The following is a 14,700-nucleotide window of genomic DNA, read 5'->3' as shown; positions in this document are numbered from 1 at the left end:
TAAGCTTTTATTTGCAGCATATGTTTCTCTCACCTGTCCCTGTTTTGAGCCACACCCCTTAGCTGCCATTCGCTTTCTCCTTCCTGAACATAGTCATGCCTGGCCCTGACTTGTGCTGTCCTTTGTGTCTGCCCAGTCTGCTTTTTTTCCACTCCACCTATGAAAAGCCCAAGTTTAAAGTCAGGTCTTGAGCTTTCCTCGAAGACTTCCTGTGCAGTTTCATATCAACCTGCACCTTGCTCAAGTGGAAAACTCAAGGTTTTTGCTTTTGTCCTTTATTATGTTTACATATTACAATCTGCTCTGTTTAGAAGGAAAGACATTGTCTTTTCAATGTATCTAAAGATCATGATTTGAAGAGAAGTGAAAAAAAATGTTGAATTTTATTTTTTTTGTGGATCTTTTACTACTTGAGTTTTATAGTTTCATCTTCTACATCTAATTAATTACTGATATAATGTTGAGCATAAGAAATGTGAAAGTAAATAATTTTAAATAGTACATTCTTCCTTAATAATATCTGCACTTCTTACCCTCACCCATCCTTCTATAATTTAGGTTTTGCCTTCCTTTATCTTATCACAGCATCAGCCACATACATCCCCCTACTCTGGTTTGAAGGTCCAAATGAATTTATTTAAGGAACTTCTTATAAAGTGTATTCGTCACCTTTGGCCCTGACCCAAGAATACCTTTATAGGCAAGGACTAGGGAATTCAATATAACATTAGTGATTCTTGCCAAAAGGAATGAACCTTGAACATGACTACCATTATAAAATGTGGCTTGCAATTTGCATGGATCTGGGAGCAGCAGGGACATGGGATGAGTAAGGATGAGAGAGATCTGCCAGACACTCCATCTTGACAAGCAGGCATCTTGTGTTCTAAGGGATCTTAATGTCTGCATCAGCCACTGTGGTACCTGTCACTAGTAAGACAGGCCTCACTGACTATTGACTTGCATATGACTTTTTAAAAATTACAAAGATTTGGGGCAGGTAGGCAGACTAGTCTAGACCACATGAGGAATCTAGTAAGTAAAAGAAACAGTCAGTGTCATCTGATTTAACTGCCCCCACCCCAACAGGGGACTTGGTCTCATTTGTGGCATGAGTCACCGGTGGCTGTACAGTATCTGTTGACAGCTCAATTGGAGGTGTGCATATTCTCACCAGGGCAGCCTCCTCTCTTCCAGAAAAACTATTCACTGGGTTTCCCCGTAGGTGGGAGCAATGGTAACTGTGCCTTTCTGTAGGGCTGAGCAGTTTGCAGGAGCCTCCTGCACTTCGGGCTTCTCTGGGGAGAGGGTTTGAGTGGAAGCCCCAGCCACCTGACCTCCCTGCCTGGCATCCTCTCAGTGCCTCAGCTGGAATATGCTGGTTCCACAGGAGAGGACATGTGCTGGGCTTTAGGTTTCCAGTTCTGGGCTCTTCTAAATGAGTCTTTGAGACGTTGCCAGCACTTTCTGGTGGGCATATTTGGGCTCAAAGGTAAAAATCTTAGATGTATAAAAATGTCTGTTACTGGAATCTGAGTGAGGGCTCAGGTGTGGAGGGTGTAAGGACAGGGTCTTGTGCAGCCCAGAGCTCTAGTTTGTCTTTTATAAGAGCAGGCTTTTGGATTTCCCTTTGGACTTTGCAATTATAAGGCTGAAACTGGCAATAGCAGGGCATGGGGTGAGTAAGAAGGAAGGATAGTTTGGCTGATTCTGTGATGGCTTGGAGAGAGCCTGATTGCGTTTTTCTCTTTTCCTCTTGGAGGAAGGCAGAGTCCAAGATCCTAGGGGGAGTCCTGACCCTTCCAAGGGCCTGTGAAATGCTCCTTCTCTCTCTTTCTCTTGCTGCTTTGTGGATCTAATGCAACTGCATGTAAGGAACAAGAAAGGAAATCAAAATGGTCTAGGAAGTCTATTTTTGTCTAAATTGCAAATCTAAGTATCCTTCCTTTGAGTCAGTGGGAACGTTTTTTTGGAGTTTTGCATTAATCACAGTGTTATAAGTAATTTCCCATTGAAATCTTTTTGTTTTCCTTGTGCAAGCCTCACACCTAAGTTTTGCGTTTGTTTTAAGGAAAGGAGAAAAGTCTTTACATGATTGAAATAATGCATAATGCAAAATGAGAAAGAAAGAGCAATTCAGAGGTCAACTGCACGTCCTCCCTGCAGCGGGTGGAAGCCTGGCCCTGGAAGCGGGGGTTGTATTTAGCTGTGCACCCTGTTCTGCACAGGGAAGTGGTATAAGCAGCCACCCAGCTGCGGTTCCCACAGACCCGAGCAACAGCACTTCTGACTTCCCTTCCGTCACCGTTTTGCTGGTGACTCAGCCAGCTGTGGCTTTGGTATAAGAAACCTCTAGGTTATTACTAGTTGGAGGACTCACCCTCTTATCTTTATTTCTTGGGCCTCTAGCCACAGAAATTAATAACAACCCATTATGAAGACATGTGTAAGTGTGTTTCTCCCTCTGCTCCAGAGGAATCCGATTTGGGCCTGTTCATATTCTGCTTGGATTTCTCTCCCATCATCTTTTTCTGATGCCATAGATAAGTGGGAAGATATTTCTGGAACTTGGATTGAGTAACTTTTGGGGTCATTCTCCTTCCTGCCATGGCTAATTGTCTCTCTGTGTCTCAGTTGCAGATCTGATCTCTTCAGAACACCTCACCGTGTCTCCGTCCCTGGGACTCTGAACCTAGCAGCTGGACTCGTTTGTTCTTGGAATTTTGAGTGTCCCCTCTTCTCACCTTTTCCTCTTCCCTCTTCCCTTTCCACCACCTGAGAACTCCTGAAGACTGTAGGATTGTCATGGAGTCCCGGGAAATCTTAAGCAGCACCCGGCAGAGGGGGGGCGAGTCGGAATTCCTGCCGGTCTCCTCTGCCAAGCCCCCGGCTGCTCCTGGCTGCACAGGAGAACCCTTGCTTTCTGCTCCAGGACCTGGGAAGGGCATCCCGGGGAGCGGAGATCGCATGGAACCAGAGGAAGAGGATGAACTGGGCTCAGGGCGGGATGTGGATTCCAACTCCAATGCAGACAGTGAGAAATGGGTGGCAGGAGATGGCTTGGAAGAGCAGGAGTTTTCCATCAAGGAGGCAAACTTCACTGAGGGGAGTCTGAAGCTGAAGATTCAGACCACCAAGCGGGCTAAGAAACCCCCAAAGAATCTGGAGAACTATATATGCCCACCTGAGATCAAGATCACCATCAAGCAGTCTGGGGACCAGAAGGTGTCCCGTGCTGGGAAAAATAGCAAAGCTACTAAGGAGGAAGAAAGAAGCCACTCCAAAAAGAAGGTAGGAAGTCTGGTCTTGTAGGTTTTTAGTTTGTTTTCTCTGTTTTTGCTGTTTTAGCCCCAATTTCTTAAAAGTCTCTTTGTGTGTTACTGATTATTATTTCTGAATCATCAGTCTCCTTATAGAATATTTAGGGCCTCCGGAATGAATGTCTCTGGTATGGTCTTGGTATAATATCTGGTTTATTATTATATCTTCAACTCACCTGGAAAAACAAAGAGACTAGAATTGTAATTTTGGAGCATCCTATTTATTGCCTGGTAGCCAATTGGCTGGATCAGCCAAACCCTGACCAAAAGTTTGTTTGTTTGTTTGTTTTGCTTTACATTTGCATCTGGTCACATAGTTAAGAGTGGGATGATGAAAAACTGGTCAATCAGAGCAATCAAGAAATGTTACAACTTCCGTTTAATTTCATTTAATTTTCATTAGTGATGTTGGTCTTTCTAAGATGAATGGTTCCCCTGACTGAAGAATCCAGACTTCTTGGTAGCTGAGGCTCCAGCAGGGCTGATATCTTCATCCTGGAAGCCACTGATGAGTGTAGACCTGGCACTTTAGAAGGCAGAGGGCAGTGATTGGCTCAAGTCTTTGTGTAGCACATCATTGACTTTAAAAGTTGGGTAATGAATGAACTTGTTTGGTTGTCATTTTCCTCCTAAAAGGCAAGTACAGATATGCAAAGCCACTGGAGCTGGTTTGTGGTGTTGGTTGGGAATGGATGGGTCCAAGTTTCATTAATTCATCTTGGAGGTGACAATGACTTCCATTCTTGGGAGGGGTGTGGCACTCAGCTATGATAGCAGAGGACTCTGCCTTAGTATGGAAAGTTCTTTTTTTCAATAACTTGGTTCTGAGGATGGCTCTGAAAGATGCCCTTTGGCTGGCAGAGTTTGGGGGTTCTAGGTAGGAAGTGCTAGCCATTGGCTTAGTCACTCTCCTTGTCTTTTGGTCATTTATGTGGCCTTTCGTCAGGGTGGACTAGATGGTGCCAATGACAGGACCACTCAACTTATAGCCATCCGAAGTCTTTTAAGCTCTGGGATAGTTATTTTCAATAAAACCACTAGGAATCCTATTAATTCTTTAGTGCAAGACTGCGTCTTTCTTCATGTCAGGTGTTTGGACAGATTTGTTGCATTTAAAATCCAAATACAGAGCCCAGAAGAAACTTTCTAGGATAACTAACTCCTCACGGTATGCCCAATAAACCTGTTCTGGTTTTAAAACTGAAAATACTGCATTCAGGGACCCTCCCTCTCATATCCTGGAAAACCAGGATAGTTGGCTTCCCTATTATAACATTTTGAAACACAATCTTTAGAGATAGACTTGTTTTTCCAGGGCAAAGAGATTGTGCCTTCCACTCCCCACATTACAACTTTGTAGTGACTTCTGGGTTCTCTTTTAAAAAACCAAAGGTTACCTTGACACATGCAGAAACTTTTGAGATGCTTACAAGAAGATGCCATAGGGTCTATTTTGGAAGTGAGGCATTGCTGGAGAGATTGGATGCTTTAGCTTTGAAAAAGAGTATTTTTGATTCTGGCCACTGAGATGACCAGTTCTTTGTGTGTTGCTGGATTCTCGTGTGAGGGGGAAATCTTGGAATCTGTTACTTTTGGGGAACATTTTCCATCCAATCCTCATCAGTGCTAGATTTTGAGCAGAGCCCATGTTTTGGTTATGTAAACCCAAATTATGGCACCATAAAGATAATAAGTTGTCCTGATTGGGTATAACTTTCTTTAAAGCCACAGATTGTTCCCAAATCTTCTGCCCATTGGAATGCCTCAGATTAATGTTTTGGAATTTGTGACATAAAGATAACTTCAAAGCTGAAATGTGCATTGGACTGAAGTTCTCATATCTGATATCCTCAGGCTGCTAGAAACGCACCAAAAATCTAGGTGCCGTTTAGGAACTTTATTGGAAAAGAGAGATAAAATTGTTTATTTGACTATGTGATTTGCCAAGTAAACATTTATATTCCTAAGCAATTGGAGGGAGTGGAAAAAAAAGAAGGAGAAGAGCTATATTTCAATATACAATGTTATTTTGTGATGATGTTGTGATGGAAATATCATACAATTTTTTTATGGCTAGAAGCTTGTTTCATATTGTGTATTTCCATCCTCCCTCCATTTATTTATACCTCAGGCTGTTGCTTTCCAGAAATGAATGAATAAAGTTATCAGCATGGAGTCATAATTACTTGATAGATCATCAGAACCTTCTCTGATCTCTATTGGATTAGAATGTTCACTTTATCACCCTTTAAATTTCTGTTGTTTTGCAACCGGAAAGTAATCAACGCTGAAGGTGAAACTTGGTCTACCATCTCTATGGAAAAGTTCAGTAGCATGAGCTTGAACAATTTGTACAAATGGGAAGTATGTGATCAGTTAATATGGATAGAGAAAACACAAAGAGGGAATTTTGTAAGTAACAGTTCATCATCTGACCCTGAAATCAAGGCTTCTGGATCTTTTCAATGAAGTGAGCCTGCTTTTGAAGAAGCACACGGGGAGTGGCCCCTGGGAATCAACTCCCATGATAGCTCCTAGGAAGGAGGCCCTGTTGAGCTGGTCCTTGAGCTGGTTGGGATTCTTGCTTGGGAGTCATCAGCACATAATGTGCTGGCGTAGACAGGGGGTGGCTGACTGCAACGCATGGTGCTAAATCCAGCCCCCTTCCTGTTTATGTACAGCCTACATGGAAAGAATAATTTTTACATTTTTAAAAGACCAGAAGAAAATCCAAAGAAGAATAATATTTTCAAATATGTTATACTTATATGAAATTCAAATTTCAGTGTCTGCAAATAAAGTTTTATTGGAGCAGAGCCAAGTCCATTTTGTTTACATTTTGTCTACAACTGCTTTTGAATGGAGTAGCAGAGTTGAATAGTTGTCACCAAGACCCTATGGCCTGCAAAGCTTGAACTATTTACCATCTGGCTCTTGTAAAAAATGATCATCAACCCTTCTCTTAAGGAAAGGCATAGAGTTTTAGGATAACAGCAGTTTTATCTTATTTTGTTTTGTTTTTAATGATTCAGCTTCCAAGTTTGGAGGCTGGGAGAAACTGGGTGTTACTGTGTGTGTGTGTGTGTGTGTGTGTGTGTGTGTGTTTAAGTGAACCAATTAATTTTGTTCATATGATTGTTTGACAGCCTCCAGCAAAGACAACTTATATTGAATCCCACATGATTTTCTTTTTCATTGTTTTTTGTAAAAAGAAAGCTCTGTGGGAAAATGTTAGTATGACTTACATATCACAAACTAGTTCTCTGCTAAGTTAACTCTAGTTATATGTGGTCTGCAGCTTTGGAGTGAAGGGGTATGCATCTGGCATCCTCTAAGTCTTTATTCCAAATTTCCATCTCAGGATTAACCCTCCAAACTGGAGAGGCATTGCAGATGTTCAGGGAGCATGGACATTTTAAGTGGTAGGCTGTAGGGACAGACCCATGAAAATGCCACCTCACTAGCTCAGGGACGCATGGACTTTTCTAACTAGGGTGCCAGTCTCCTCCTTTTGGTAGGAAATTAGGATAGCAATTGAGATGCTCTTTGGGAGAGGGTTTATGATGAATGGATTTACATAGGGCATGAAAGAAGCATTTGGTAGGAAATAGAAGCTGAAAAGAGCTCAGAAAATACTTCAGGGCTTTGCAGATGAACTGTACACGTGCATCTTGTTCTTTGCATCTTAAACTTACTTAGGTAAGTTCCAGAATAACTTATGCTTATTCTAATTCCCTTCTAGGTCAGTCAGTGAATACAGCAGAGATAATGAAGATGCATATCTATAAGCAAGTGCCGGTACCAAAAAAGAGCATAAAAAGTTCTAGTAGTGACAGTGTTTTGAGGATGTCCTCAGCTGGGCAGAACTTGGTAGCTCTTCTTCTTCTTGAAGACTATGGTAGCCAGTTTCTATAGCAAGGGAAGGGGAGGAGGACCTTGATGGGGTTTTGGGAATTTGGATGTGCAGTGTAACCTTGCCGAAGTCCGGCTTCTTCATCTGCCAAACAGAGATGGTACTTTCTCCTCAATGGAAGATTTTAGGAAAAATAAATAGCTAATTTTCTTCTGCTGTGAGCACAGATCATAATAACAGACTTAGTTTATTCAGCTGTTTGGTAGGCCTTCTGCTAAATGTTTGACATGTATTCACCTTCTCAATTAATCCTTACAACAATCCTGCTGGGTGGATATTATTTATTTACAGATGAGGAAATTGAGGCTTAGATTGCTCTAGAGGAGCAAGAGCCAGACTGGGCAAGGTTTGTCTTTGAAGTTAATTCTTTTAAGACTACAAAAATAATTCCGGTCCTTGCACTCTGTAAAAGTAAATGACCACTGGAAGGTAAGGATCACTGGAGCGTGTCTGCCACACTTTCCCACCTTAGCTGGAGAGTTTGCATCATAATCTGACACATTTTCCTTAATTCCAAGAGTTTCAGGGTGTTTGAGGGGACTCCAAAGCCAATGACTTAAAATCTTATTTTTTTTCCTTTATAGGGTTTATAATTTTTGTGTGTGTTTGTGGTACTGGGAATTATACCCTGGGGTGCTTTGCCAATGAATCATATCCTTAACCCTTTTTATTTTTTTTTATTCTGAGACAGGATCTCACTAAGTTGCCCAGGCTAACCTTGAACATGGAATCCCCTTGCCTCAGTCTCTAGAGTATCTGAGGTTATAGATACGCACCTACCTTGCTGAGTTTAGAAAATTTATTTATTTTTGACAAAACCACAACTTCTGTTTTATTTCTTTGAACTAATTTTCCCTCCTGGCCAGCTCTATTGGGAGAAATCATCTCCTCCAGTAGCAAGGACTTCCATCTCTGTCCATGAAGTGTCTGTTGTAGTTGGAGACATAGCTCAGGATTTGTCCATGGCAACCCCATTTGGCCATTTTTGTGTCTATGGGAAGATCATTGAGTCTGTTCTGAGTGCAGCCCTCTTTTGGGAAGTGCAATAAGTCCTGCCTTTGTTTACTCAGTCTTGAAGTAGCACCTTCTTTGTAAAGTATGGATAGGAAAAAGATTCTTCAGGCTGTAGATGGAAAGCAAAGCTGGTGTCCGACTGCAGAAAGTGAGGAATGTACAATGAAATAATGGATTGGATTTAATGATGTAATAATGAGATTGTTCAGCAGGCTTCAAACTGGGGATAGGAGGTGGCTGGGGGTCTGTGATTTGGTGCAGGGGATCTTAAAATGGGAGAGACAGGAGGGAGCCTTTTGGAAATACAGTTGTCAGCAAGGAGGGTCTCTGTGGTTATCCATTTTTCCTGGAGGGTGTTGAGTGGCACATTTCTCTCTTGACCCTTTATGGTTGTAGCAGTTTGGTACATCAAGTCAGTGACGACGAGTCATTGAGTGGGTGTTGGGCAGGAGGTGAGAGGTGGCTTGCTTCACTGATGACTCAGATTGCCTAACTACACTTGTGGGTGGCCCTACCCATCCACCAGCAAGCCTCTCACCCTCCTTGTGGCTCAAGTGTTCTTGTTTGTCATTGTTTTGCCCATCAGCTTCTGGTCACTCTCTGCTGTGTCAAAGGCTTGGCTTCCAGAACAGAATGTGGTGCTTCCAACTCCTGAGCATCTGAACTTTGTCCTCCATGATGCTTTCACCAGGTCAAGAGGGCAGGTCTTTGCCAGCATTTCTTCACAAGAAGCTGGATTCCTGCTCCTGTTTAATTTAATTTCTTTTCTGGAGAGATTTAAAGTTTCTTTCAAAGCAGGACATTCCTATTTATTCATCAAAGTGCCTGGAAATTTTGTTTCCTAAATAGCTTTTCTGTCTGGTTATTTTATAGCTAAAGCAGCATGCAGGAGGGTGAATGACCTTTTCAGTGAAGTATTAGTCTCTCCAGGGCAACAGGCACCATTTGACAGGTGGAGCTGAAGAAGCCAGAGGAACAATGTTGGACGTGGAGATGGCAGCCCTGGGCACCAGCCCTGCCTCTATTATTAATTCCAGAGAGAATGCTTGTGGTCCCTGGGTCTCTTTCTACAAGTTAAAGAAAAAGGAGAAGGAGAGGAAAAAGGAAAAGAAGAAGAAAAACAACAGATTTTGATCTCTAAGGCCTTGTTTCTGTTCTCAGTACTAGAAACATTAGAAGCTACCCTATTGGAGGGGCTGGGGAGGCTGTCTCTTTAACACTAGTTACTATAAAAATAGATACTTAACCCCTCTTTGGACCCACTTTCACATCATCACATTGTTTCCTTTCTGCCCAAAATATCAAAATTCTTGAGATCATGGGAGTGAGTACCAGAGTTGAGCTTAAAAAGTAGTGAGATTTACCCAAACTGTGTTCCATGAAGATATTCTATTGTTTTTTTTAGTGCTGTCCCCACCCCAAGCTTCTTGGGTTGGTCTTTCTTCCTTCCTAGGTTAGGGATCTTCTGGGAGTTTGAAACACTGAGCTGGCTTGTTTCCTCTTGGTGTTGGTATTCCCTTGCCAGTTGCTCTCAGAACTTTCATTGGACATTCTTTGTGAACTCTGTGCCATTGAAGATCAATCTGGCAGGGAAATATGTTCTGTGGACAGTCATTCACTCCCTAGGTGTGGCCAGCGTGCTCCCTGCAGGACCCCCCAGGTGAGGAGTGCAGGGTATGTTGGAGACAGACTCTCTTCTGAGAGGAGATGGGAACTGGGATCCTCCATTCTGGAATTGGCTCCCCTCTGCCCTGGCTGGAGAGATCCTGCAGTAGAACTTGGCCTCCTTTACTTCCTGGCTCTGCACAACCTCAGGCAAGTTACTCAGCCTCTTGAAGACCTTTCCTGACTGCATGAAAATCAAGGGCACAGCAGCACTCATTGTCACTGTCATTGTGAAGATCAAAGTGTCTTTTGGGCACTTAGGACAGCCCCCAGGCAGCATGATGCACTGATTCCTGTCTTCTATCTCTGTGTCTCTTCCTTGGTCAGGGCACAGAGCAGGCACACAGGGACCCGCATAGTGCTAAGTGATAGCTAGGGCAGCCTCAGTGTCCAGGATGATGCCTACACCAGTGTCCATTAGTAGAGCAAACCACTGAATTAAATCTTTTTTTTTTCTGTTTTCTTTTTTTTGTGTGTGGTGGTAGTGTTGGGGATTGCTTATGTGGATTTATTTAGAGATGTTCAAAGGTCTTTTCATCTCTGTGGTCATTTATCTCTCAAGCTAGGATTACTGCTGAGCACAAAGGATGACTCAAAATGAAAGTTTCAAAGTGATGTCAAAGGAACCACCAAGTGGGGTTCAGCTGGCATCTACTTCAGAGTGGCCCCCACCTCCACCACTGCGGTTCCACCCCCTACAGAAAGGCCTCTCCTTTCTACATCTCCAGTGGACCTTCAGTTGCATTTCTTCTTTTATTTTTAATAAAAGGCAAGAGAAACAATCTCTTCTTGCCCTTCCCCCAACCCCATCCGCTTCTGATTGCTGCAGATTTAAGTAAAAAAAAACACCCCATCTTCAAAGTTCAACCCAGAGAACATCCCACGACATCGCCCACCTGCCTTGCTTGTTCACTACACATGAGGGGCTTTGGCCAGGAAGCTGTGGGCTCTGGCTAGGGCAGGGAGCCCAGGGAGGTGGCGGGGAGGTTCTCGGAGCACAGGCCAGAGACCTTGGTTCAGGCTTCTGACAGCATTAAGTAAAGAAAACAAACAGCACAAGGCATTGAAATCTTGCACTTCAGGGTATTTTCTTTATCCATGATAAAGTCAAAATTTGTGTTATAATTTGCATGGGGCCAACTCGTTGGGAGTTGAGTTTCAACTTGCATGGCCCTCAGGGTAACTTATCATGGTGGGAGGTGATGGGGTTCTGGGCATTCCCCACAAGGAGAGGAAGTCGGTGGCCAGAGGGAGAGAGCCTGTCAGAGGAGCAGGAAGGACTTAGTAGAACCAGGTCCCCAGGAGGTCTAGGGACAAACACCATGCAGATTCAGTCTCAATGTATTACGCCCAGTGTGGACAGGAGTCTGAATATGTACTGGCTGGTGAGGCAGACAGCCTCTGGACAAACTAAGGCTGCCATCCATTGGGATGTGCCAGAACAGGACAGCCAGAGCCCTGCATTGTAGGAAGTGCCAGGTGTGTCATTGCGAGGGCTCCTTCCCACCTTCCATGCATCCTGGGGTATTGTACCCTGTGCTGGCAAGGACCCCCTCCCACCCATTTCTCTCTGAAGTCCCAGGTTGTTGATTTCTGCTCTTTATCTTGCTCTTTACCCCTCCTTCCCAGAGCCAATTTCCCTCCCCTCCTCTCCGCCTGTGACCTCACCAGGGGAAACAGTGGAGGCCTTTATTTACTCTGGGAAAGTCCGAGCAGTTCCCACCTTGTGAGGCCAGTTGATAATCATCGTCAGTATCAAATGCAGGTTGCTTCACTGTGTTTTCTAGACCTCATTTATCTCATGTTTTTCTCCCCAGGTGGTCTTTTATTTATTTATTTATTTATTTACTTATTTATTTAGCCTTCTGGGAGCTTCTAGCCAGCTTCCTAGTAAGGAATAGGAGGTGAGCGGTGCGTAGGACTTTCTCAAAAGGAGGTACACAATGGCTTTGTCCTTGAATATAGGTCACAGGGCCTAACCCATAAAAAGTTACCACTTACAGATAGACATTTGCCCAGGAGTGTGGTAGCCCTCGGTGCCAGGTGGGTGAGTGGTGAATGAGAACCCAGCTCAGGCATTTCAGCACGTTTCCTGACAGGCTCTTGGTGGATCACCAGTGTAGTTAAAGGGGCTCTGAGTTTACAGTGGGACGTTTTATGATCTCTACATCTCTGTCCTTTCAGGGGAACAAGTGCTGTCACTTAAATAACTGGCAGGTCAGTGTGTCTGGCGGGGCATTGAGCGCTACTAGATCTTAAGGGAAATCAAGGCTGGGAGTCCAGAAAGCATCTGAGAGTGAGGAGCTAAGTCCAGTGAGGACACAGGCTACACATAGGCACCAGGTCAGAAGGTGAGAATGGCTGATAACAAAAGCTCAGGTCAAAAGAATGGCATGGGTCCACCACCGACTCACGCTTGGAAAACCAGGGTATCACTGAAGGTGAGAAAAGTCTCCGGAAGTGTCCATGAGCAGCCCTCTTGAACGGAACACACCTTCCCAAATCCCTAGTGCAGTGATTTGGCTGCTGGTCAGAGGGGACTTGCTTCTTCTTTAGGCTGCTTTTCATTGTATTGCACTACGGTCATCTTCTCTCAAGCACAAGTATTTCCACTTCCTGAAAGGGTTCTTTGGATCTCTAATGCCAAATCACCCTGATTCTTAAGCTAGGAATACTGGTTTGCCTGTGTCCGACCTAATAGGCATAGCTGGAGAGTGCTCACGGAGCATAGTGCAATACCAGGAAGTGGTCTGGCCTCTGGAATGCCAGGGCATTATAACCTCCTCTGTCACAGACAAAATGCCCCTATTAACATGTTTCTCTTCTATACCAGCTCTCTGGCAACTTTGCCATTGTTGATGTGCACTGAAATTAAGTTCAAGGAAACCCTCCAAATTAACATTGACTTATGCTACTTTTGATGGTCCAAACCATAACTTCCTGCCTTCAGTGGATTCTCCGGGCCAAAATTCAAGTGTTTGCATTGTTTTATTATCATCTCTTTTTGTATAATTCCAGGCAGAGATGTGAATCAATTATTAGTCAAGTGGTCTGGTTGGGGCCTAAGGAACTTCAGAGAACACTCAGACACCCTGGATGGTGCAGATGCCCATCTCAGTAAGATTCTTTTCTATGCATTGTTTAGCAAGACCTCATGAAACAGCGTACTCTGCCATCTCTGAAACTGGTTTCTCATGTCCTCCCTGGCTTCCTTTATTTAAAGGAAAAGACTGGTAAATGTATGTTGTCAAAGTAAAGATTTTCTTCTCAGTTATGCTGTAAGCTCTCTGAGGACAGGAATTATATCTTTGATCCATCTGACAGACACAAATTTTACTTCCCTGGCTTAGATGCCACAAATTATTGTTAGCTCTCTGCCAGTGTAGGTAGTTCCCTGGAAAGTACCTTCTCTATCAAAACAGCTTCTGCCCTGTTGGCTCTGTGTATTGTGTTGCTTCTTTAGAAACATTTGAAAACTTTCCTCCCTTCCCCTTTCTGTGCTCGCATCCTCATACATTGTGGCAGGATTGAGGCATGGAAATTCTACTGTATCTACAGAGTTGTGCAGTGTGTTTAGCAGAAGTGGTGTATCTGCCATAGAAAGATCTTGTTAGGGAAAATTGATCTCAGGACATCTAGGGAAAAACCCAAGGCAGTAAATAAATTGTCAAAATATGTGTTTCAGATAATGCATGGTATGGAAAATTGATAGCAACCATCACATCTGCTTACCACCTTTACAAAGAATGCTCACATCTGCCCAACCGCTGTCTCTTTATGGTTTGTTCTTAGGATAGTTCAGTGAAGTAGCTGTTAATCCTCCTTGTTTTATAGACTGGGGAAACGGACTCTGAGGGTTTTCTTAATGGCTTGCCTGAGGTTGCAGTTAATTACTGGGTGGGTGGGGGGTATTGAGTATTCAAATCCTCAGGTCCCCTGGTTTTTAACAGCAGGATGCTATCATTGAAAGAACCCATCCTCACCATCTTGCTGGTGCTGTTTTTTGGTACAGGGATTAAACCCAGGGAAAGTTACCCATTGAGCCACATCCTCAGCCCTTTTTTGTATTTTATTTAGAGACAGGGTGTCGCTGAGTTGCTTAGGGTTTCGTTAAGTTGCTGAGGCTGGCTTTGAACTCATGATCTTCCTGCCTTAGCCTTCTGAGCTGCTGGGATTACAGGTGTGTGCCACCGTGCCCAGCTCCCTTGTTGGTGCATCTTTAAAGAGAGAATAGTTGAGTCCCTTGCAGCTCGCCCAGTTGTTCCTGCACTCAGACCTAGGCTGTGGGGAAATCCTGAGCCTGGCAGCTTCATCCTAGAGCCCCACAGTTCCTCGCTGGACCTCCCTCTCCTACTGGAAAGCTCCAAAGAGCTCAGCGGCAGTGAGAGCCGGCATGAGAGGGGATGGGCTGGTGGTGCATCACTATGGGATGCCAGGTCTTTGTGACTTAGTCCAGAAGTTATTTATAGGCATTCTAAGGTGTCCTTGTTTGGTATGAAAATGCACCAAAGGTCTCCTTCCAAGACTCTGTGGTGACCTGACTTGAGACTCCCAGAAAGATAGCTGTTCCAAGAGAGAGGTTCTGAGTTCCAGCGCCCATTCTGCATATTGCAAAGGAAACAGTGTTTTCTCTTATTTAATGAGGGATTCATAATATTCTCTCCTACTTTCATATACTATTTTGAAGATAACCTGAAAGAATGAGAGTAAAGAGGTTTTGAAATGCTAGGGGGCAGTGGAACTAGAAGATGTCCTTCTTTAGAACTATTCTGTAGTAGATTTCAAACA

General features: G+C 43.7%; 1 protein-coding gene across 1 annotated transcript in view; it reads left to right on the top strand.

The window, feature by feature from the left end:
• The window catches only part of Setbp1 (SET binding protein 1), a 353,918-nt gene that overhangs the window by 16,513 nt on the left and 322,705 nt on the right, over window positions 1–14,700 (top strand). The window contains exon 2 of the mRNA XM_071602795.1: window positions 2,635–3,291. Coding sequence (XP_071458896.1) covers window positions 2,806–3,291 — 486 coding nt within the window. The 5' untranslated portion in view covers window positions 2,635–2,805. The remainder of the gene's footprint in view (window positions 1–2,634; window positions 3,292–14,700) is intronic.

Source organism: Marmota flaviventris, chromosome 16 (genome assembly GCF_047511675.1).
Source record: "Marmota flaviventris isolate mMarFla1 chromosome 16, mMarFla1.hap1, whole genome shotgun sequence".
Taxonomy (NCBI): domain Eukaryota; kingdom Metazoa; phylum Chordata; class Mammalia; order Rodentia; family Sciuridae; genus Marmota; species Marmota flaviventris.
The sequence above is the reverse complement of the archived record's forward strand: the minus strand, read 5'-3'. Positions and strand labels throughout refer to the sequence as shown.